This window comes from Lissotriton helveticus, chromosome 7, assembly GCF_964261635.1.
Source record: "Lissotriton helveticus chromosome 7, aLisHel1.1, whole genome shotgun sequence".
Taxonomy (NCBI): Eukaryota; Metazoa; Chordata; class Amphibia; order Caudata; family Salamandridae; genus Lissotriton; species Lissotriton helveticus.
This window is the reverse complement of record NC_136068.1, coordinates 1,455,320,031-1,455,342,750: the sequence shown is the minus strand read 5'-3', so window position 1 is coordinate 1,455,342,750 and position 22,720 is coordinate 1,455,320,031. Positions and strand designations below refer to the sequence as shown.

The 22,720-nt window shown below is 45.0% G+C and overlaps 1 protein-coding gene across 2 annotated transcripts; it reads left to right on the top strand.

Moving 5' to 3' along the window:
- Positions 1–206: 206 nt before the first annotated feature.
- Positions 207–20,416, top strand: LOC144770359 (uncharacterized protein ZSWIM9-like). Of its 2 annotated transcripts, none has more exons than XM_078654825.1 (3): positions 207–451; positions 3,398–4,232; positions 17,084–20,416. In XM_078654825.1, exons 2-3 carry the CDS (start codon positions 3,895–3,897, stop codon positions 19,122–19,124), a joined length of 2,379 nt encoding a protein of 792 aa, XP_078510951.1. In that variant the 5' UTR covers positions 207–451; positions 3,398–3,894; the 3' UTR covers positions 19,125–20,416. The 2 variants fall into 2 exon arrangements, with proteins under 2 accessions (XP_078510951.1, XP_078510950.1); XM_078654824.1 differs by having other exon boundaries at positions 17,087–19,413.
- The last annotated feature ends 2,304 nt before the right edge of the window (positions 20,417–22,720 follow it).

Sequence of the window (22,720 nt, the reverse complement as noted above, 5' to 3'; positions counted from 1 at the left end):
TGCCCTGGGGAGGGGAGGGGCAGATTCCGAGCCTGGTACAGGCGGGGTCAAAGCCCCGAGGGGGCAGAGGGGAAGGCGGGGGCACCTCTGCCGCGTGCTGTGCGGCTCTGAAGGGACATGAAAGACAAGTGAAGCGGCCTCGGTGCGGAGCGGGGAGGCCGAGAAGGGGCTGGCCAGGGTGCGAGGGGCTGGTCAGGGTGCGAGGCATCGATCGGAGGCCGGGGGCTACGCCGGGCGCGCGGCTCCACACCCCGCACTGACAGGGTTAACGCTGAGCGGAGCCTTGTGGGATGGTATTGTTGCAGCCGTCCCTCCCCCACAGGCGGAGCGGTGCTTTGTGGGAGCAGAGGGGCTACGTGAGGTTCAGCATGTGGAGCAGGGAGTGTGGTGAAAGCGGGAGCTGAGAGCGTGAGGGGTGCAGTGGAGGAGCGTCTGTGCTGCAAGTACTGGGGTGAGTACACCTGGCAATGCAAGAGTGGGAGGCATGTGAGTGGCGCACTGCGCGTGCAGGAAAGCCTCGGCGGGGCGGAAGGGATTGCAGGAGCGTGCCGTGCCGGCTCTGTATTTGTGTGCAGTTGCAGGGCTGGGTTTGTTTGGGATCTGTGTGGGCGTGTGCATGAAGGTGCATGCCAGAGAGGGTTAGTTTGCAGAGCTCAGACGCCAGGTGTGGGCGTGCAGCAGCGAGTGCATGGCAGGTGACGAGGATCACCCGCTGAGTCTCGTGCCGCCGTGCACTCGTGTCCAGTCCCGGACTTTCGTCCAGCGAACTCCTGCAATTGTAGGTGTTACTGTTAGCCCAACACCAGGCGACGGCAGGTGGGAAGAAGTTCATAGGTTGAGGGTGGGGATTATTAAAGAGCGTTGTAGAGCGGACGCGCCCACCATCGATTCCTGCATTGATACGGAGGGGGTTTAGTCTTCCAAGGGAAGGTGCACATTCCTTGCATCTTCATTGAAGTTTTGAGTGTGATGTAAAGACTTGTTACAGACATGGTTCTGCGCCCATTGTTCTTCTTCCCCTTTCACAAGAGAATAAAGTAAACGCTGTCATTGCCTCTCGAAGTTATATGTCTGTGCTGAAGCTACGCCCTTCCTGTCTCAGCACCCAGTGCTCCTGCTGTCCCTGTGCATTCAAGTCTATCGATCTTTGTCACAGAAAGAGCTGCCTAGCTTTTGCCAAGATTGGTTTTTGATCAGCATCTCGCCGGGTTGAGAGAGAGAACAAAACGTGGCTCCAAACAAAGGGCGAGTGATGGGTTGCAGTGTGAAATTATGAATGGGTTATTTGGGACTAAATAAGCTTTCGAAAACAAGTTGGTACCCTACTGTTTTTCAGACAGCCATGCTGACACGAATTCGTACTCCACCCCCACCAAAGCGAACACCCTACCTAAAAGGGTCTCTCAACACATAAGAAATACGTGAATGATTCCCAACTATAGACCTAGAATAGAAGTCCTTTAAACGTGACCGCAATGACACGAAATCCCATTCTGATGGTACACCATTAAAATCCTCGTTCTCACGTCAAGTACCACTCACGTGGTCTACACTTTCGGCAATTCATCCAGCATTACTGTTGCTATCAACATCAAAGGAGTGTTTCTGTGGGAGGATTAAAGGATTTTAGAGGCCCTGGTCAAGACTTATTTGGAGGGCCCCTATGGGCAACACACTTGAATGTTATTGCCAATTTCTTACGACTATAAGTCTGCATAATGCCTAAAAGTACTACATTTTTCGTTAAACTTTAACAAGATCACAAAAATAGTTGAAATGTCTTCCTTTGGACCCCAAAAATCCTTATGATGAAACTAGTTAGAGGGACGGGTAGTGTGGTGGGCAGAGAGCGAGAGACATTTAATAAACAGAAGTCAAATAAATCGAAAGTTCACTTTCTCGAGGAACCCCTCAGGTGGGGGGGGGGGGCCTGGTCTATTGCCATATTTTAAGGCTCCTAAAAGAAGATTAGGTAGGGCATCTGGGTGGGTACCCATGTATCTGGGTATTCCCGGCTGGTGAGGGAGGCAACAGTAGGATAGGGCAGAGGTAATAGGAGAGATAAGCTCAGTAGGCATTAAGCTCAAACTGGTTTATCGGAGGCTCTACGTTTGACAGGACTAGAGTGCAACAATCATTTTGTCCAACTAGATTGAACTGCGCCATTGGTCCCCAATGGAAAGGATTTAGGCGCTATTTTAATTTGGTTCACCGTTATAAACCAGATCAGTGTATATATTCCCGTATTTGTACTATGAATATTTTAGATTGAATAGGAATTTTAGTGGCTATGAGATTATGTTCTATTTTTATGACGGAAATCACTCATTCGGATTGGGTTAGACCGAGGCACTTGGCACATCGCATAGGTTACCTGAATAATGGACGATTGTTGATTCTATTGTTAATTAAGTTTTTGAAAATGTAGTGTATCATGTTGATACAATAAAAATGCTAAGTAACTGCCACTTTGCCCATGCATTAAAACATCTCCCAGGTTGACTTGCATGTTCTTGCTAATGTTTGCATCGGTGCACTGTGTTCCTGCAGCCATGCGGCTTTAGGCGTGTGAATGGCTCCATCAGACACAAGTGCTGTCAGATACCTGAAAAACTTGACTAGTAGCGGATAGATTTGAGAATGCACAGTCTTTCCTTGATGGGAAGGAGGCGCGAACAGCTGACAATGTAGCCTGTATCGGGGAGTGAATGTGAACAAAATATCTAGATTGAGAATTGTGTTAGCGACCCTAAATTCCCTTTATGAGCAACGTGTATACTATTTTTGGCCTTCCTCAAGCATTTTCTTAGTGCTGAGGATTTTTTTGAGTTCTAGTGCCAATGTGACAGAGGTGCCATGTTGACTCTATTCGGAACTCTTTATAAATTAGAATAAGGGGTGTTCGGAGGCCTGGGTTCACTACCATCAGATCGATCGTTTACAGATAAAATACTTTTACATTGATAAAATCTTCAGCTCGACATGGCAAGTACCTCAGCATGGGCAGTTTACTATTCTAATAGAAGTTCTAGCGAATTTGGGTGCCAGAACTTGTTAAGGCTACAGTGGCATGTTTGTAAAAGTTTTGTCTGATATAGAAAGTATTGTGGTAGTGCTGAAGGTTGGGGTATTGTCCCGCCATTTCCGCTTTGTTCCAGTGAGCTCCATTAGGCCTACCACTTTCCTGGTTGTATACTGTGTGATTGAGGCACCTATCTCTGTGAAATGGGCAGCATGTGTTAAGATGTGTGAGTTGTTAATTTTCCTCTTTATTGATGGAAACGAGTGTGGGTTCGGCCATGGAAATATTGTAAGGACATGACCACCATGGCTTTCTTTTCTCAGACAAGAACAAAATATTAAAAGTTTTTTTCTTTCTGTTTTTTTTGTCTTGCAGCTTGGTTGTCTCTGCTCAGTACTTCCTTGGGCAAGAGTATTTCTGCTTCCCTTTTCCGTTACTTGCAACATAGTTTCCTCTCAGCTCTTGCGCTCTCTCTAACTTGGTTCTTGGGATGGTTACCTCTGCAGTCCTTGTTCCCCTCCCTTTTCCTAGATATTTCTAGAATATCCTCATGGCCTTCCCCACCGGCAAGGAAGGCGGGTTCCAGTGGGTCTGAGTGGGACCAGTTATGATGAGCCTGCATAGGCTGCATACAAGAGTATTGGCCCTTTGGTATTAATACATTTTGAAAAACAATGTTAGCCTTGTAGCCTTTCTTCGGAATTGGTGTTTGCATCACTTTAAAGACTCTGGTGAGGCTTTTTGGTGTTTTTTATGGGTTGGGAGGGAAATAAATTCCCTTCACTTTCTAACCTTAAGTCTTACAACTCTTCTTCCTCCGTGGCTCTCCTTTGTTCACATTCCTGACTCCTAACCCTGTCCCTCCCCTTTCCATGAACAACTTTAACTCGTTGAGCCCTGCAATGGAGGAGAAGGAAGAGCCCCCAGCTGCCTTCTTGCCCCTGGACCTCTCTCTTCCACCGGCATCATCCTTGCTTGAAGAGCGGGAGCTTCGCGGAAGGGAGTTCCCTTCTTGGGAGGCGTTCTGCACTTACCTCGAATCCTGGTGTGAGCAGAAGGCGACCATCTTCATTATCCGGGAATTTATACCATTGAGCCGATGCGAATGGGCGGCAGACCTGATGAGCCCTGAGGCGGTTGCAGCTCTCAAATACAGCTACCTCCGACTTGTCTGCAAAGGAAGGAGGCGGTCCAAGAAACTGGATCCAGGGTAAGGCTAACTTGATGTGCTGACACGTGCAAAAATGTAGGATTCTGAACTATTAAACTCTGGAGGGCTTATGCACATATTAGTAGATGGGCAATATTTTTGGCTGTTGGAATTATGTCTCAATGGATACCTAAATTATGTGGCTGGGCTGTTTAAATTATGCGTCAAGTAAAGGCACATTATGCAGCACTTTCTGTGGCAGTGTGATCTAGCTATTTTATCATTTACCAGGCGTTTGAATCAAATGGATGGCAGTGCTATTCCAATTTAGTCCATTTGTAAAGCACATGGCTACACCAAACCAGCATATCCTATAGACCAGGCCACCTGAGAGCTGAGCGAGAGGCAGTTATTGAACGAATAGCCATGTCTTAAGAGCTTGCCTGAAGGCTGATGCTATTGGAGAGGCAGGGAGTTCCATATTCTGGGCCTATGAGTTTTTAAAATAATGACCACCCTGTCTGGATTGGCGCATTCTGCTTGTCGTTGTTAGAAAGGAGGTGGCAGATCTCGAGGATCTGCCGGGGTTGTATGGGTCGATAAGCACAAAAAATTTGCCGTCCCTTCCTGTGAAAAGCCCTGTGTGCAATGCACAGGGATTTGAACCGTACCTGTTGTTCTATGGGTAGCCAATGAAGGTTATTTATAACAATCATTTGCAATGCAATAGGTCACACATTTACAAGAGTTTGAGCTATTAGCAATGCAATAGTTTAAACTCTCGCAAATACGAAACCTATTGCATTGCAAATTACTAGTGCCCAGGTGACGCTTTTACATTCATGGAGTCGGTGTCCCTTTCTTTAGACAAGCCGCGTCTAAAGAAAGGGGCGTGGTTGACATTAAAGTGAAACCGCGGCATGGGGCGCTTTGACAAAAAAAGCATCCATTTGTCAAGTTGACAAACCTTTTTTTTTTTTTGTAAAAGCGCCCATGCCATTCTTTCCCTTTAATAGCGACGTCGTACTTTTCTTTAGACATGGCTTGTCTAAAGAAAGGGGTGCAGCCTCCATGCATGTAAAAGCTCTGCATGGGTGCTAGTAAACAAAAAAAATAAGTACGCGCAGCTGCTATACTTGAAGGGGACCATGCTGCTAAAATAAAGAAAGAAAGAAATGCTGACGGTATAGTTAATAGTGGACCGCCATTAGTAATTATAGTTAAAATAAAAGCGGGCGGTGTGCTGCGACGTAGTGGGTGGTATATGGGCAAATCATTAAACAGAATACTGCTCACAGCCAAGATAAAGCAGACCATGGAACAAGACTTGTAAAAGGTCCAGTCGTTATGGGAGGTACCAAATGCAGACAAGGCGGTACCGAGGAGGGACTAATAAGCCTAATAACGACTTCGAAGCCAGCGTTTACGAAGGACAATGACATAAGCCAATGACAAAAGTGGGCGGGGCTTCAAAGCCATACTCCAACACTGCATGCCTCACAGCAGCGCATGCGATGCCCAGGCTCGACCTAAAAAATATATGGGCAAATAGAGAAAGAAAATATACACAATTAGCAGATCACATTTCAGATGATTGCACAGAATGTGCTGTTGTGCATACTGCCATATATTGTTGGGCTCGAACATTGCTGGTTGTTTATTTTTCAAGAAGGCTTATTAGTTTCGGAGGGACTTGTGATAAAGCCCACAATGTAATACGATAGACTCCACCTCAGATTTCTTTTTGCCATTTGTTTGGTCCTGTTTTTACTGCTCTGTTATTGCTGCGCCACAAAAGAATATTTTGACGCCAGCGCACCGATCTCTCAATGAATTGAAGATACATTGATGCTTTCAAACTGACCGTGGTGAAGGTTATATGAAAATGCCTTGAATTGGGGAGGACTGCATATGGGGAATTTATAGTCAACACCCCACCCCCGTTGTGAATTCTTGTGGTCAGACTAGCATTGGCTCTGTACGCTGTTTGTCCCAGGGGCCACAACGAAAGTGCCTGCCCATAAAATAACACTTTCTTTTCAAAGAAGACCATTAGGCACTGATGGGAGGGAAAGTGAGCGCTCAGTTCCACAGTGCAGTGCCAAACCTCTACTGAGTCCCCAACTGCAGAGGAAGCCGAAGGAGCGAACTCTGTAGGTGAAAAGAAGGTATCCTCCTGTATCCTGGATACTCGTAAGGATTGGAGGCCCACTTGTGTGTTTCTCATGACTCCAGAGACCTCTAGGAAGGTGTAGTGGCAGACTGACTGGAAGCCGGGGTCAATCAATCAAAATTATGCTGTCTGAAAAGTCCTAACTTTCACCAGTTCTTCGCAGGACCTGCATTTTCACTGGAGTGGAGGGAGCAGACACCTAAAGATCAAAAGGGATGATTTTTCTGAGAGGAGAGGGGGCGTGACAAATAAACTCCCTGAGCTCTCTTTTATTGTTTCTAGATGTTCTTGGTAGAGAATAAAGACAGAGAACGTATTCTGGTCATTCGTTTCCTAGAAAGCTTAGCGCTTTGCATGAGGACGCTACATGAGTAGGGTCACGCCCACATTGGTATGACGGCGGAGTCCCTCCATCTTGTGTTATAAACGTGTGGCATTGCAAAATACTCTGACCATGCAGCATAAACATATAACATATAAAAACAATGTCTCAACAACTCGGCCAAAGAAGCACTCTGCACACTAAAACACCTAAAAAATCCACCCTTTCATTCCCCCTGAAGATTTTAGGACGGTAGTGCAATCACTAGTCCTCTCAAAATTGGATTATGGTAACACCATCTTCTCAGGAACTCCAAAAATTCACCTTGCCCCCTTAAGTTCAGTTCTCAACATAGCAGCCCGGTTACTAACAGGTTGCAAACGGTTTGAGCACATCACACCGGCCCTCAAGAGCCTCAATTGGCTCCAAATCGAAGGAAGATGTTTCTAAAAGACTGCTTGCGTCACCCCCAAAGCCATTCACACACATAACCCAACTATCAGGAGAGCAAACTTTCCAAAGCTGGAAGAGCCAGATCTCTAAGGAGCTCCAACTAAAAAGAAATTCTCCCAAACACGCTAATTTTCTTGAAATGCTCCCAGGACCTGGAACTCACTTCCTAGAGACCTGTGCTGCAACCCCTCGTTTTCCTGCTTCAAACAGAACCTCAGACACCTACTGCTCAACAAATATTTTACCATGCACCCTAACTGAGATATGTTCCCAAAGCTCACACCCATTCTGACTTGACCAGTTGCAGCTGTACATTTAATGTTTCAGCTGTGTACTGCCTTGCACTCTATTAGCTCACGCTGTACCTATGTCTGCATACTGTAACTTTGCGCCCTACTTTCTTTGTCTGTATTTATGCATGTACTTCATTCAAATGATCTTGCATTATATGTAAAGCACTCTGATACCTTCTGGTCTAGCTAGTGCTATACACAAATTAGAAATAAATTAATGAATACTCAACGTTATGAAAGATCACATCCGTGAAGTGGAAGGGAAAATGCCTGGTTACTGGAGTTGTGGAATGATTTTCCATGTGATAGTTGGTTGGCCATCTTCCAGCGTCCCTACATAAAACTCTTTGCCCCTGAACTATGTGCGCATTGTCTAGTAATTGACAGTCTCTGTCTACTAGTCAGAAGCAGTATCCGCTTTTCGCCCGGGGGAGGGAGTGCACATTGGGTGCCCTCCTCCTGCTGATTGACAGAATCGTGAATCACAAGTGGTGAGTCTGTTATTGTCGAGTTCACTGAGGGGCAAAACATGGCCCCTTGAGAAAATGGGAAGACTTAGCCACATTACGTGGCTTTAAACTCTAAATTGCACACGTAGTAAACGCTCTTTGACATCTATGTCGTCTTCTGCACAGTGTAGGGACGGCTGGTTCACCACCAGTCCCAGCAGTAGCTGGTCTCTAGGGTGTTGGTGAAGAGCCCCACCAACAAGTGTATTTGTCCCTTTGTCAGTCTGAAGTTGAGCAGAGCTACAGAGTGGCAGCAAAAGCCAAGCAGAAACTGAGCATCCGTTGGAAGCATTGTGCTGGTATGTAATGCAATACTAGCCAATGTGGGGCAGTGTTACATGATGTACGTGACAAGACAGTATTTTACAAGATGCAAAGTGTTTTTCCTAAACATGTCTGTGTAACTTTATTTTTCACCTTGTCCCATCAAAATGACATGAACACTGACTGAGAATATATTTGTAAGGGGCAGAATTAAAAAATGAAAGGAACTGAAGTGTAGAGTTGAAAACGAAGCTCTATTACTGCAAGTGTTTTGGAAAATATGAAATTGCGTGCCCATATTTCTTACCTAACTTTTATACTTGTGGCTTTCTAAATAAATTTGAGAGAAATTGTATGTTTGTCACCAGGCAGTCAAGCTTGCTTAGCCAACAAAGAAAGTATTGAAATTTAGGGAAGAAATCAAAATGACCTTTTGGCTTTACGGGCTAGAGGCTCCCCCATTGGTTTTATAGATACCTTTCATGCTTCAGTCCATTTGTTTTAGGGGCTGTGAATTTTACCTTTTACACTACTGAAATTGACTCCCTCTGTGCAGTTTCTGTTGTGGGAGGAGAGGCAGCCCCAGGGTGCTTCTATTCATCTGGATGTGTTGATCTCGGCAGAGGTTGAGGAATCTTCTCACAATAAGAGAAGTATGCTACTCTCATAAACCTCAGGATAGAATGGCTTGACCCTGCGACCAGGTCTACCTTTGCGATAATCCCCCTGGACCTCTCACTCTTTTAACCCCATCAACCAACAGGTGCTAATCGAAAGATCATCAGTATTAGCCTGCAAAAGCATAACTGCAAGTACATGGTTTGTTCATTCTTACAGAACCATTCCCATCAAGTCAACTGGGCCACATCACAAACAGTCTTCAGTTATGGCATTTCAGTCGCTCTGCCTTGTTACAGATGCTATTCTATGTTTACATGGCTACCTTGCTGTTGTTTTGGACTAATACAGGATATGTTCCAAATAAATCTGGTATTTGTAAAGCGCAAACTAATCACCCCTAAGGGTCTCAAGGTGCTGGGGGCCATCAGGGAGATTAAGTGAGCTATTGCCCAGAGTCACATGATGCTGAGCTCCGCTGGTGCCATCCCCGGGGATTGAACCGCGAGCCCGCGCTCCGAAATCAGCTGCTCTGGCCGCTGCGCTACACCTCTTATCACATATAGGCTGCAGATAACATTTTTTTATTCCTTCAGCATGATGATGAACCTAATAAGGTGCACAGCATATCTCTTTGCCTTTCACAGGTTCACAGTTAGATGCAATATAACTGACTGTTACTCAAAGAAGACAAACATTAATTTTTGCTTCTGAGCTCTTTAACACCCTCCCCACCCCTTCATCTTGGCTTGAGGTATGGGTTCTCCTGAAATCCCTGTGGAATAAAGCTTCAGAAATGGGGGTACTCTTTGATAGGTTGGCTAATTTATAGAAGCCTACGTACACCACCCAGCGGCATCTTGGTGTTAAGATGAAGAGCTAAAACACTGGCACGAACAACCAGGGACAAATTAAAACAAGAAAGACTTTCAAATTCTCCTAGAATCCACAAGGTTACTGGTTTGCTGAAAAGGTTGTATGTAATAAAGCTGAGTTTTAAAATGTGGACAACATTAAAGTCAAGTTTAAATTGTCAAGTAGCAATATTTTATCCTTCAGTATTTATTACCTATGGCAATTCCTAAAATGTTGACTTTTCAAAGTCGTTTTTATTACTTGCGTTCTTTACTTAATGTAACTATACTCTAATAGTCACTTAGTGACCCTTAATGCTTCCCAACTATGTACCCTAAAAACCCAAGCTACACCCTAATGCTACCTTTCTCTAAACCCTAAAAAAACAAATATCCTTTAATGCAATCCTTCTCATAGCCCTAAAAATCCCTTACTACCGCTTAGCACTGCTCGTCCCTCAAACCTATAACCATGTACTATCTCTTAACGCTACCCATCCCAGAACCCTACAAAACTACCCCTTAATGCTACTCTTCCCGAAACCCTAGAAAACATTTACTAATCTCCAATAATGACCCCTAAATGCTGTCACTCCAGCACATTTCATTACTCTCCAGGAGAAGCAACTCTTTCCTATCGTCATTGAGCGTAGGAAAGTTATGTCCCACCCTCTGCTGGATAGCCCACAAACAATCTCACAGGTGTATCATGAAGCTGGGACCATTTTTGTCTAAAAGGATCACCACCTGTACTGTACTCATCAGTACAGAAAAACATGTGGCAACCAAAGACTGGAAAGATGCTAAACACACATGATGAATGGTATCAGGCACAGTAATGATCCCTGAGACGTTTCACCTGCTTGGGGACACTTTTTTCAGACCAGGAGGAGGAGAGAGTACGCTACTGGGAGCTTTCTTTAAGAAAACACTTAAACGCATGCCCAACTTGTTCCCTGGACATTCAAATCTGACACATTGTTAGCAGATGGGTGTGATCTGCAGTGTCAAACTTGGCAAAATAATCTTGCCTTCTGTGTCCAATCCTCTAAGATATCTCTGAAAATGTCAATCACAATTGCTGAAGCTGTTTCTGCTCTTCCCCAGAATAAAACCCATTTGCTATTCATCTAGCGCATTCTTCTCCAGAAAGGAAGTAAGCAATTTGGGGACCAGCTTCTATAGATTTTCATGAAAGTAAAGTGGGGCCACACAATACTGTGAGGGCAAATTGACAGTCGCGGCTGGCATCTATGGGGAGTGGAGGGGCGAGCAAATGGGTGGTGGGTAAAATAACCCACTTGCCTTCAACATGGCCTCCCCCTTGCTGCACGTCTTCCTCCTGCAGTCTGAAGTTCAGTGCAGGCCCCAGCCGACTGCCTTAACCAGACCTGGTACTGCTCGTACTCCTACTGTTAACCAGCATAAGAGAAGCACCAGGATTGAAGGGAGTGGCCACTCTCAGCGCTCCTGAGGGCACTGGATGTCTGTCTCAGGACAGCTGTGTTATAGCTTTCAAAGTATGCATGTCTGGCTGCAAGACGGCAGGGCATAGGAACATGCACACTTTGGAAAGTGCCCAGGCATTCCACCGTCCTCGCAGCTGCTGACTCTGCAAGCTCCACCCCGTCCTGACTCTCGATTCGGGACAGGTAAATAAAAAATAAAATGGTAATTTTATTTCCATTTCATTTTTCATCTCTGTTTTTTTGGGGCGGCATTGTAGGTGGCGGGGCGATGCTCCTCCACTCTCACGGAAGAGCCAACTTGCCCGTCCAAGTTAGAGAAGCAGTTGCCTGCTAGTAGGCAGTGGGGACAGTCAACTTAAAACAGGCTGGACCGAAATCTCTATGAAAATGCATATTGGAGACCAATTTGCTTTTTTGGTCTTGTGTGACTAGGGTAAAGTTGGACTGTTCTGCATCATTCTGCAAGATAAGTTGAGGATACTTTTTCTTTCAAAGGATTTTGACCGAATTAAATCCCGGCAATGATAGCGTGAATTTAATGGTGAATCAAATGAATTGTTTTTTTTTTTTTTTACAAATCGTGGTACTGTGGCTTTATTGATGACCCTGGTATGTTCAGGTGTATGTGTGACTTTTCCACCTGTGGTGCACTGTTGAATGTCCCCATGCTTGTTAGTGAAAATGTATTTTTATTCCTGTCAAGTCAGCCAAGTATTAACCCTCTTTAGCTTGCTTACAGTAACGAGATAGAGTATGTATGTACAGTGTGTATTACAAGCCAGAGTGCATCTCATTCGCTGTATAAAGCCTGTAAATGTATTCTAGCCGCTTAAATCAGTTGTGTGCCCTTATCACACAGCCCGGCTTCCAATGAAGCAAAGAACAACTTTCAAAACTCTTGGCTTAATTTTAAAGTTGATCCATGATCAATGACTAAATGAACTCACAGCATTGTTTGTCTGCTGCTGTCCAACTGGGAAGTTTGAAGTCTGCCAACAAATGTCTTGACTATTAGCCTGAACAGGTACATAAAGGTTTGGAGGTCAAACTCATTATGTGGGGGCTTCTCCTTGTGGAATTTCCTACTGTTACATATTAACACTTGAGGGGGGTCTTCGTCAAATCAGACAATCCTTGAAGACATGCCTGTTCTCCCTGGAATTTGGGTTAGACAGGCTTCAATGCGTTCCTCTTCTGTTGGCCCTTGAAGTTGTGACAGGCAGAAGGCTGAGACCATCATGCGGTACTTGCCCTTTTCATGACTGTTCTTGTTAGGCTCTGTCATGAATCGTTTTTTCCGGAGTTTTATATATAGCGCTAACCAAAGGTCAGGGCACTTTACATGAGCACCAGTTGCGTTACACAAGGACACATTAATTTTTATTTGGGCGATTAAGTAATTTGCCCAGAATCACAGGATGTTGAGAGTCATTGCCAAGACTTGATCCCTGTTCCCCAGATATTACCTCGACTGCCCTAGACATTAGGCAAGATCCTCTCCCCATCGTTTGGAACACATTTGAAGGCAGACATCCTCAGCATGCCTCATCCGTACCTGATGGACTACTGAGTCTACAGCATCAGATGGTCGCAGAGTACTGTCCTGCGACCCACTGTTCTTTAGATGTATCCAAAGTATTCATACCACAAAACTACCAGAGGATTGTTAGCGGTGCTTCACAAAAACTATATGTAAATGGTAATTTGCTCAGGCCCACCACCTGCCTCACGTTTTCATCATCTTAAGTGTCTCCTTTGTAAATAGCTATCACTTGAATTGCCTGACTAGTCAGTTGTCTGATGTAGACAGAAACTCTTCCTCTCTTTTCTAGTGTACATGTTTAACCAGTTTTGTTCCAGCTGTACATTCTAATCCAGAAACATCTTTCTTGTGAGTTTGTGTATCACCTAGTCAGGCTCCCTCAATACACTCATTGTGCCTACTGATGGATCAAACTCTTTAATGGAGATGAACACCAAAGAACCCCAAGAAATATGATCCTAACGATCCCTGAATGCCCCAGCATTTCACCAGCAATCTCTTAAATTATTGACTTGTGTCATTAGCTCACTGACTTTCTAGGTTTCATCCACTGTGTTTGTTGTCCAACTTTTTTTTTGATTTGGGGAATTCTTGTGTTTTACCCTCAAAGGCCTGGAATGTTGTGGGAAACCAAAGTGACGATGGACTGGGATGAGGCCGAACTATTGCCAGTGGCTGAGATTTAGTTAAGCATTTCTCCCATGACTTTTAGGTCTGAACTTAGGTAAACCCGTATGAATTAGCTAAAATTGTACATATTCGTACTTGTAAACAATTTCAGCCAGCCCTGTTCCTCCAAGGGATGTTGTTGTGTCTTTCACGTTTTTCTTCCACTCTCTGCACTATACCGCATGGGGCAGTGGGGCAGCCCACTTCAGCCATTTGCTAAATTTGTTGAGACTCTTCTGGGTCTGATAGGACAGGAAAAGTTTACAGTACCCCTTTTTCCTTCCACAGAGCAAAAAGGGAACTTCCTCTTACCCTTCACCTCCTTATCTTTAAAGGTGTTCTGGGGCATGTCTGGTTAGAGGAAATGGATCACAACTGTTCTAACGTGGGCCAGATTAGAGATGCACCCTAGGAGGGCAACTCCTCGAGTTGCTCATAATGCGGCTGAGACCATGTGGCAAGGGCTGAAGAGCCGTGTGTCGGGGTGGGGTGTACGGGTTGTTGCAGGCTGTCTGTCCTACTGAACGCATTCTCCCAGCTCTACCTGTTGCCACTCCCGATGGTGCACCAAAAGTTAATCTTCATCATGGGTCCTACCCTGCAGGGCTCAGTGCGTTGATTTGGGGGGTGTTCTCCTAGTTCTAAAAGATGCAGGATTCTGCCCTCGGACATCAAATCTTCACTGAGACTGCAAGCAGCACTCTGACTTGCTCGTGAAGTTGACATCTTGTTGTCAGTCTTTCTGAGCTTATCTTAGCCTCCCAAGGCTGCCTTGAGCCACTCCCAGTGGTGCAGCAAGGATTCATTTTCCACAGGGCCGATACCCAGCATGGTTCACTGCATTGGTTTGGGGTTGTTCTCCCAGCACCAAAAGAAGTAGGGACACCAAATCTTCACTGAGATAGCAAATAACGCTCTGACCCTCAAACACCTGCCATCTTGCCCTCCTGGATACCCTGAGTATGCCTTTGTGTGCTACATTGGTATGATGAAAATAAAACAATCACTAAAATGATGAAAACTTTAAATCAGGAATTTTCATCTTTCTCACGGTCATGTTTGAAAATTGCCAAACTAGATGTGCCCAGATTAATGTTTTCCTCCCAATGATCAGGAAACTCCTCTTACAAATCATAATACACAGGTACAGAAAACATGGGCTGACTTCTCTTACATTCATACACATAGAATTGGCAGTGAGTGCCCGCAGCATTTCACTCGTGATAATGGTTTTGCTTATTAAATATGTGGCCCAAATATTGCCTTCTTAAAAGAAAGAACTGGTTAGAGTAGGGTTATAACCCACTGTACATTCTTTATTGTTCCATGATTGCATTCTCCTTGTCGTTTATTGTCCTTTTAAGTTCTATTTCAGAAAACTGTGTGTCAATTCTATGTGATTATATCACAATACTGTGTTAGAATCTGTGATATTGCTAAACGAACACTTGTTAAGCTCAGGGAGGGATGGATAGCACCCCAGGCATGCATTCAGGAAGACCTAGAGGCAATCATTTTAGAATCCTCCATAGAAATGTTGCCTATACTGTAAAGAAAGTTGAGGATACATCCCAACCATTCAATACGACCCATATATTTTTTCGAAGAGCAATAAAAACAGGTCTGTTGTCTGCGCCCGCAACCACTTTTATTCCATCCACCGTTCAATTGGCATTCAGGCACCTCTAGTACAAGAGAAATGTATTAGAATGATCACCGACTAAAGCACCAACAATCAGTATGAAGGGGTTGTAGTAAAAAAAAGTATTTCCCAAAAGCAGACCATCTGTTGTGGGATTTTAATCACCAGCAGTTTTATCGCTTTGCTCTCAATGATAAAAGTACACCTATGCGCAGCAGGCAGGCCAGAGCACCCGTGAGGTCCTAATACAGAATACCCAATGCTTTCTTTCCCCATAAGCAACAGCATCCTTACACTGCCCAGTTTTGGGACCTGGGTTGCAAAACGCTTTGGGGCCACCCCAATGGTGGCGACGCAATATGTAAATGGCAAACAGAGTACCTTACCAAATGTTTAACAAGTAAAGAGAATAATAGTACATCAGACCAAAAGTTTGTTACTTGCAACTCACAAAACTGGATGCAAGTGCTAACAGACAAGGTTGCCGCAAGGATGTCCCTTTCAGCAGAATGTAAGAGATTTGCACTGAGGTGTTTCACAGCAAAAACGCACCTATTACTCCTTACTGCATATAAGAAAATGATACACTCGGTAATTAAAGCTTGTTGCGACTAACTCAGGCTCCATCAAGGTCTACTAATCCTAGTTTTGAAGGCGACTCTGGGTGACTTAGGTTCTTTCGAACATCTTTAACCTCCCGGTAATCACTGTAGGTTGTGTATTTTCAGTTGTGCTCTATTACTGTCAAGCTACTAAGAACGAGAATGTAGCTCACCTAAAATGCCATTTCAAACCTCATGGTATCCATTCTATTTCTGCGTATGTTGTTCATGTGCATATGTGCAGCGTCTCTGGGATGGGCTTTCCAGTTCCAATTACTCATATTTGTATTTATTTATTTATTTAATGCGTTTTTATATAGCGCGGACTTTACCCGAAGGTGTCGGAGCGCTTCACAATAGGAACAGTAATGATACCACATGAAGTTGGAACCTAAATGTGGCTGTACTTGCGAGGCTAGTGATCCAACCCCTTTTATTCAACCACCCAGTTTCTTGAAAGATCCACTAAGCGCTCTGAAGAGATGCTAACACACATGAAATGTCAGGCAGCAGCAATGTGTCATTTAGATCAAACCAGAATCCAGAAAGCAGAAACCATGATGTGCCAGATGCATAGTTCACGTTATACTCCATGGGCATAAGAGCGACACGCAGAGTTCTTGGACAGTTCCTCTGCAAGTCCTGTAAAGCTGAAACTTGTGCTACTGCGTACACTGTCACCAAATATTATCGGATCTGTTCTAAGTTGAAGAGGCGTTTGGTGCAAGAACTGCTTAAGAACCTATTTGCAAGCACTCCGGCCTCAAGCCCACTTCCATGTAGAAGGGTGGATGCACAACATGTGACTACAAGAGCGTCGTTCTGCAGATTACATGACGTGCCTTCCTATAAACATCTGGTAGTCAATCCGCTGTGATTTAGTTAAGACACGCTAGAAATTGTATGTTGCGCCAGGTCTGTAGGCACATGGAAACATTATCCACTACCTTCTGCGCAAAATAGGAAAGGAAAGTAGACACTGGGCTGCTGTCGGGGTCTCTCTAAATACCAAATACATCTGAGGGTTGCGTCAAATCAAAATGACTTGTCTTTCTACTTCATGGGATCTAAACCTAGATATACCATCTCTATGCCTTCGTTTTTTCAAGAATTATTAATAATTCTGCATGCAGACTTGATGTTTGACAATGCAAAACATTTACATTTGTAACTGGCACTACACTACAGAAACAGTTACAGGTAAGTAACCTCTTCAAACTTCACAATGATATTAAAGAAAGAGGCGCTCTGTAGGAGGACAGTACATGCGTGTAGAAGACCAGTATGTTGTCATGATTAGTTGTGCAAATAAGGGAAATATTAACTTCCTGCTAACATGTAACACCGAAGAGGCTTACACACGTGCATTTCTGTTTCATTTGCTAGCGTTGCTTGTGCTCAAAGGGGAAGGAAGGAAGGGTGGTGGGCTGATTTGAAACTGAAGTTTGGCACTTATTTTTAATCTTAAAATGTTAATAAAATGTTGTTTCTTTCTCTCAGCAGTACAGAAAAGAAGATTTGCCCGAGCGGCATTGCCGTTCGATTGAACCAGAGAAAAGATCATCTGGTCATTGTGGACTGCAAGTTCACACACAACCATGTACTGTGCCCGAATAAGTTCAAGCACCAGTTTAAGAAGGGTCAACTGCTATCTCACAACTCCCTATCCTTGAGCAAGCTTTCCGTGGCTATTCGCAAGCCTGGCAAACCTGGCCGGCCCTCCAAAGCAGAGCGCCAGGCCATGTATTATCTTTCCCAGCCTCTGCAAGATCCTCTTGCACCTGTGCATCATTCACCCCAGCCAGTGATTCATTCACCCCAGCCTGTGCATAATTCACCCAAGCCTGTGTACCTTTCACCCAAGCCTGTGCATAATTCACCCAAGTCTGTGCACCATTCACCCAAGTCTGTGCACCATTCACCCAAGTCTGTGCACCATTCACCCAAGTCTGTGCACCATTCACCCAAGTCTGTGCACCATTCACCCAAGTCTGTGCATCATTCACCCAAGTCTGTGCATCACTCACCCCCGCCTGTGCACAATTCTCCACAGCCTGTGCACCTTTCCAACCAGCCTATGCACAATTCTTCACATCCTATTCATTATTCCCCCAAGTCCATGCAACAGTCCTCTCAGGCCATAGATGAGCCCTCCCAAGTAGTTCACCATCACTCCCGGGTCATGCGCCGGACCACACAGGCTGTACGTCTGTCCACTCAGGGCCTTATACGCCAGTCTTCCAAGGCACTACGCAAACCATCTCTGACCATTCGTAATCCCTCCCTAGCTGTGCGCCATGCTTCCCAGGCTGTACGCCGCAATGCTCGAGTTGTGCGCCGAAACACTCGGCCTGTGCGCTCCAAGAAGGTTGCAAAGCAGTTCCTGGGGGACCATGACATTCGACGTCTCCTCTCATCCTGCAAAGGCCGTGATCTTGATCTACAGGAAACCCTTAAGGCATTGGATGGACTTTTTGCCGGCGATCCTGCTTCTAAAGTAAAAATCATCTTTGTTAAAAATAATGCCATGATTCAAACAGTCTTCATCCAGACCTCGTTGATGAGGTCCCTCTGCCAGCGTTTCCCAGAAACACTCATATTTGATCGAATGATGGGCTTCAATGAGGAATTTGCTCTATTCACACTCCTCTGTGTGGATGCTAACAACAGGGGCAGGGAGTGTGCCTTCTGCCTTGCACGAAAAGGGACACCTGACCTCCTTAGTTTCACCCTTTTGTCATTAATCCAGAGCATACCAGAGGTGAAGTCTAAAGTGATATGTGTCTCTGTTGGCGTAAGAGTCAGTGATCCGGGGGTAGTAAACGAGTTTCTGCCTGGTGCCCGTGTTCAGCTATGTCGCTTGGAGGTCCTCGGGGCCCTTTTGAATAAGATACAGGAGATTGGATCTGCTCAGGATGAAAAGTCCTGGCCACTTCTCTGTGACTTGGCTTCCTCCAGCTCTCAGGAGGCATACGCTCAAACAATGGAAAAGATGCAATTTGCCTTCTCCCGGGAGTTTATGAGGTACTTCCAGGAGTACTGGCACTCATGCCGCAAAATGTGGGTGCCTTGTTGGGGGCCCGAGACACAGCAAGGAACCAACACACTTATCAGAGAACACCAACAGAAGCTGGTCTCTGGCTTGAGCCCCTCGCCCACACTGGGACAGTGCATCCTGGACCTGGTGGCAATGCAGGCACCAATGGTAGACTTGGAGAACTTAAATGGGGAGGAGGTGGCTGCCTGCTACCGATCTGTTTGTAACCCTGAACCCGCTAGACTAATCGAAAGAGAGCTTGGCGTGGTCTGCCAGGGATCCTACAGCATCCAAGGGACAGAGGAAGGGTACACTCTCGGGGATGGCACTTCCAAGTATTTGCTGGACCATAAGTTGACCACCTGCAGTTGTCTTTTCCATACCTCCAGTCTCCTGCCATGCCGCCACCTCTTTGTCACCCGATTCCGCACAGGTGATACTCTGTTTGATGTAAGCCTTCTGCAGAAGAACAAGTCATCCTTGATCAAAACGCTTCAAAAATGAGCAGACTGTTAAAGAGTTTTGTAGTGTGCTATTAGAGGGAGAAAAATGTGTTGTGTGGTGTCCACACGTGCTATGGTTGACAGTTACCTCTCACAAGCAGCAAATGTTGAAGGGAACAATTGTAATAATAATTAAACAAAAGGGCCAAAGCAGCAAACCAGGTCATGCACAACGATTCATATTGTTCCTAATATATAGTGGTGCAAACTCTTCCAACATCCGCTGCTCTGGGATGCGTGATTAAGGGAAATATAGAAACAAAGCAGAAGGTGCACTCTCAAAAAAAGTCAATATCAGAAATTTTTTCTTTTTTGCAAAAATTCTTCTTTATTCCAAAATTCTTTTTGACATCTTAGGCACAGCCAACGCGTTTCGTTCCTTTCTTGTTTTTTTGGAACTTCGTCAGGGCGGAAATTTTGATAAGCTCAAGACTCCAAAAGGGTAGATTCAAAGTGTCGAATGGATCCGAATAGTGATCTGTACAGGTCAAATATACGCCCTCAGGGGTAAGAGATGGCGTTTATCTGCCTATGGATCCTGGAGATAGCTGTTGTCTCACGTTGAAAGATTAAAACCAATTTCTTATTTGGGCCAGCCTCTTAACTGTATGTATAACCTCAAGGTTTCCCAGAAGATAGTCCCTGCCCAAATACTTCAGCGCGATACCAGACAAATGCAAAACAAATCGCCGAACCTTTGATAGGGTGTCGGACGTCCAGCTCTCGGCATACGCGGCGTTCTGGTATCGCGCTGAAGTATTTGGGCAGGGACTATCTTCTGGGAAACCTTGAGGTTATACATACAGTTAAGAGGCTGGCCCAAATAAGAAATTGGTTTTAATCTTTCAACGTGAGACAACAGCTATCTCCAGGATCCATAGGCAGATAAACGCCATCTCTTACCCCTGAGGGCGTATATTTGACCTGTACAGATCACTATTCGGATCCATTCGACACTTTGAATCTACCCTTTTGGAGTCTTGAGCTTATCAAAATTTCCGCCCTGACGAAGTTCCAAAAAAACAAGAAAGGAACGAAACGCGTTGGCTGTGCCTAAGATGTCAAAAAGAATTTTGGAATAAAGAAGAATTTTTGCAAAAAAGAAAAAATTTCTGATATTGACTTTTTTTGAGAGTGCACCTTCTGCTTTGTTTCTATAATTGTAATAATAATTTTCGGCCGTTGTAGTCCAAAATTTTGTATGTCAGTTTTTTGTATTTTTAAGCAGCAGTAAAAGTGCTGCACAATAGGAGAATAACTTGATTTCTATAAATAAAAAACCTGAAAAGGTGACTTTGCGTTCTTCTCACTTTCTCGTGCAATTTTGAGCAGTCAGAGGACTTCCAACGCAGACTAGCGACTGTCCCCTACATCTCCCTTCACCACACTAGAACTCGGCTTGAGAATGAGCTTACCATAGAAAGACACACAGGATGTGAACATATTTATGTATGTTATGGCCGAAAGTGTTGGATAATTCAGCCTTCACTTCCAGAAACAGAGCATGGTGCTGTGGCAGCCAGTCATTATTCAGAAGCCAAAAAACCTGCCTTAACATTGTTTAGGTCTTGCACTCTCCACAAGATGTCAGGCAGCCTTGCATGTTCATTTGTTTCACATGATAACATATCGAACTTGCAGCCATTTTTTGTTTTCACACTGTTTTTTCTAAAAGATGCAGTGAAATGTGGACCCTTTGTCAACAGTATCAAGTATACAATATTTTACTGTGTTTAGCTTTTAAGTTCACCACTTGATGCAAAGTTCATGTTTGGACTCATTTTCTTAACACTTTTATTTAAAGGTACATCTTAATTCTATTATAGGCTGTTCTGCAAAGGGGTCCTACTCCCAGCTGGAGGCAACACACACAGAGTCGACCGATCATCACCAAACACCTCTGCCAACCAAAAACCCACTCCTATTTGCTTTGCCAAAACTTGTTAACACTTTGCAGGTGTCCTACTAGCCAGTTACTGACAGGCAACACATATGGCTTGCGTTACAGGAAGAGCATAGAAACAACATGGGTAAGATGGTCCAGTTCTTGTAAAGGGGGAAATAGACAATACGTAAAAATACCTAATGAAAACTTGTAGCATTCTGCATGTCCCAGGTTCACCTCCTGTAAGCTGCCCAGTTTGATCATACCTGTCCTTTGACATGAAGGTCCTAGATTCCAACCTGTCATATAACCCTGTGGGTGTTTGCTCTGTCTTTTAAACTAATATTTCAATCCACATCAGTGGGGACTTCGAACATGCCACCCTGCACACTGTTCTTCCCGCCAACAGACGCGCCGCCCACCGCAGGACCTACTTAATGTAGGTCACAGCACAACTGGGCGCAGACCATACCCAGCGGCACGACCCCTGGCCCTCCTGCCCTGCAGATATTTAATCGCCGAGCTCTACACCTTCAACCCCAGACGCCGCAACAAACACTGCCACCGCACCGACCCACAGTAGGACCTTTCACCTGCACCCACTGCTCCTTCACTTGCCACAGCACATACCAGCCAACCGACTAGCCCCACACCCCAGACACCACCTGAACAAAAACACCTACTTGCATGCGCCCTTCTCAAACCAGTGCTCACTATCATACACACCACTGAGATTTGGGACCTCATTTCCACCCTCACACCCAACATCCTCTTCGTCACGGAGACCTGGCTCCACCTCACTTCCACGCCTGACATTACCACCTAATTCCCAATGGATAAAAGATCACCCACCGCGATCGAATCAACAAGCCTGGCTGTGGGATCATACACAAGGAATCCATCCAGTGCACCATCACAAATGACGACACACCCCAGCCATGGAACATCTCCACGTCCGATTAAACACACAGCAAAACCTTAATCAGGGGCACCCTTGCCTGCTGTTCTCCAGGACCACGTCTTGATGACCTTAACTTCCATCTCGACGATCACAATGACATCAACATTACCAACCTCCTCGATAGCATGAACAATATCTGACTCACCCAACTCGTCCACGACCCCACGCACACTGCAGGCCACATGCTAGACCCCATCTTGAACTCTAGCAACCCCATTGAGTACCACCACACCACAGTACTCCCCTGGACTGACTACTCTATCGTCCACTTCAATATCACCAGCTCACGGACCTCCACCACCAGCTTCCACAATGCCCTCCCCACTGCAGCTAAGTACCATAGGACCCCTAGACCAATGCCTTTAACACCAACAACCCCACCCCATCTCCTCCAACAACCTAGACCAGAACGTCCGAAACTTCAACAGTGTAGCTCCCATCGGCGATAACACCCACAGAAGGCCCACCAAGTGGTATTGGTAAACTGAAGATCTCAGAAACACTAAATAACACTGTAACGGAGATTGCGCACCAGCAAAAACACAACCAACAAGATAGCCATTAAGACAGCCCTCAACCTCCACCACAGACGGTTGAGAGAATTGAAGAACAAGTTTTTACAATGCAATGGTCTCGGCATTGTTAAAGTTAGAGCTATTGGCATTGCTCATGACATTATTTTTATTTATGTTTTTGTTTTTAAAACATAAATAAATGGCATTTTCATTTACAATGCCAATAGCTTAATCGC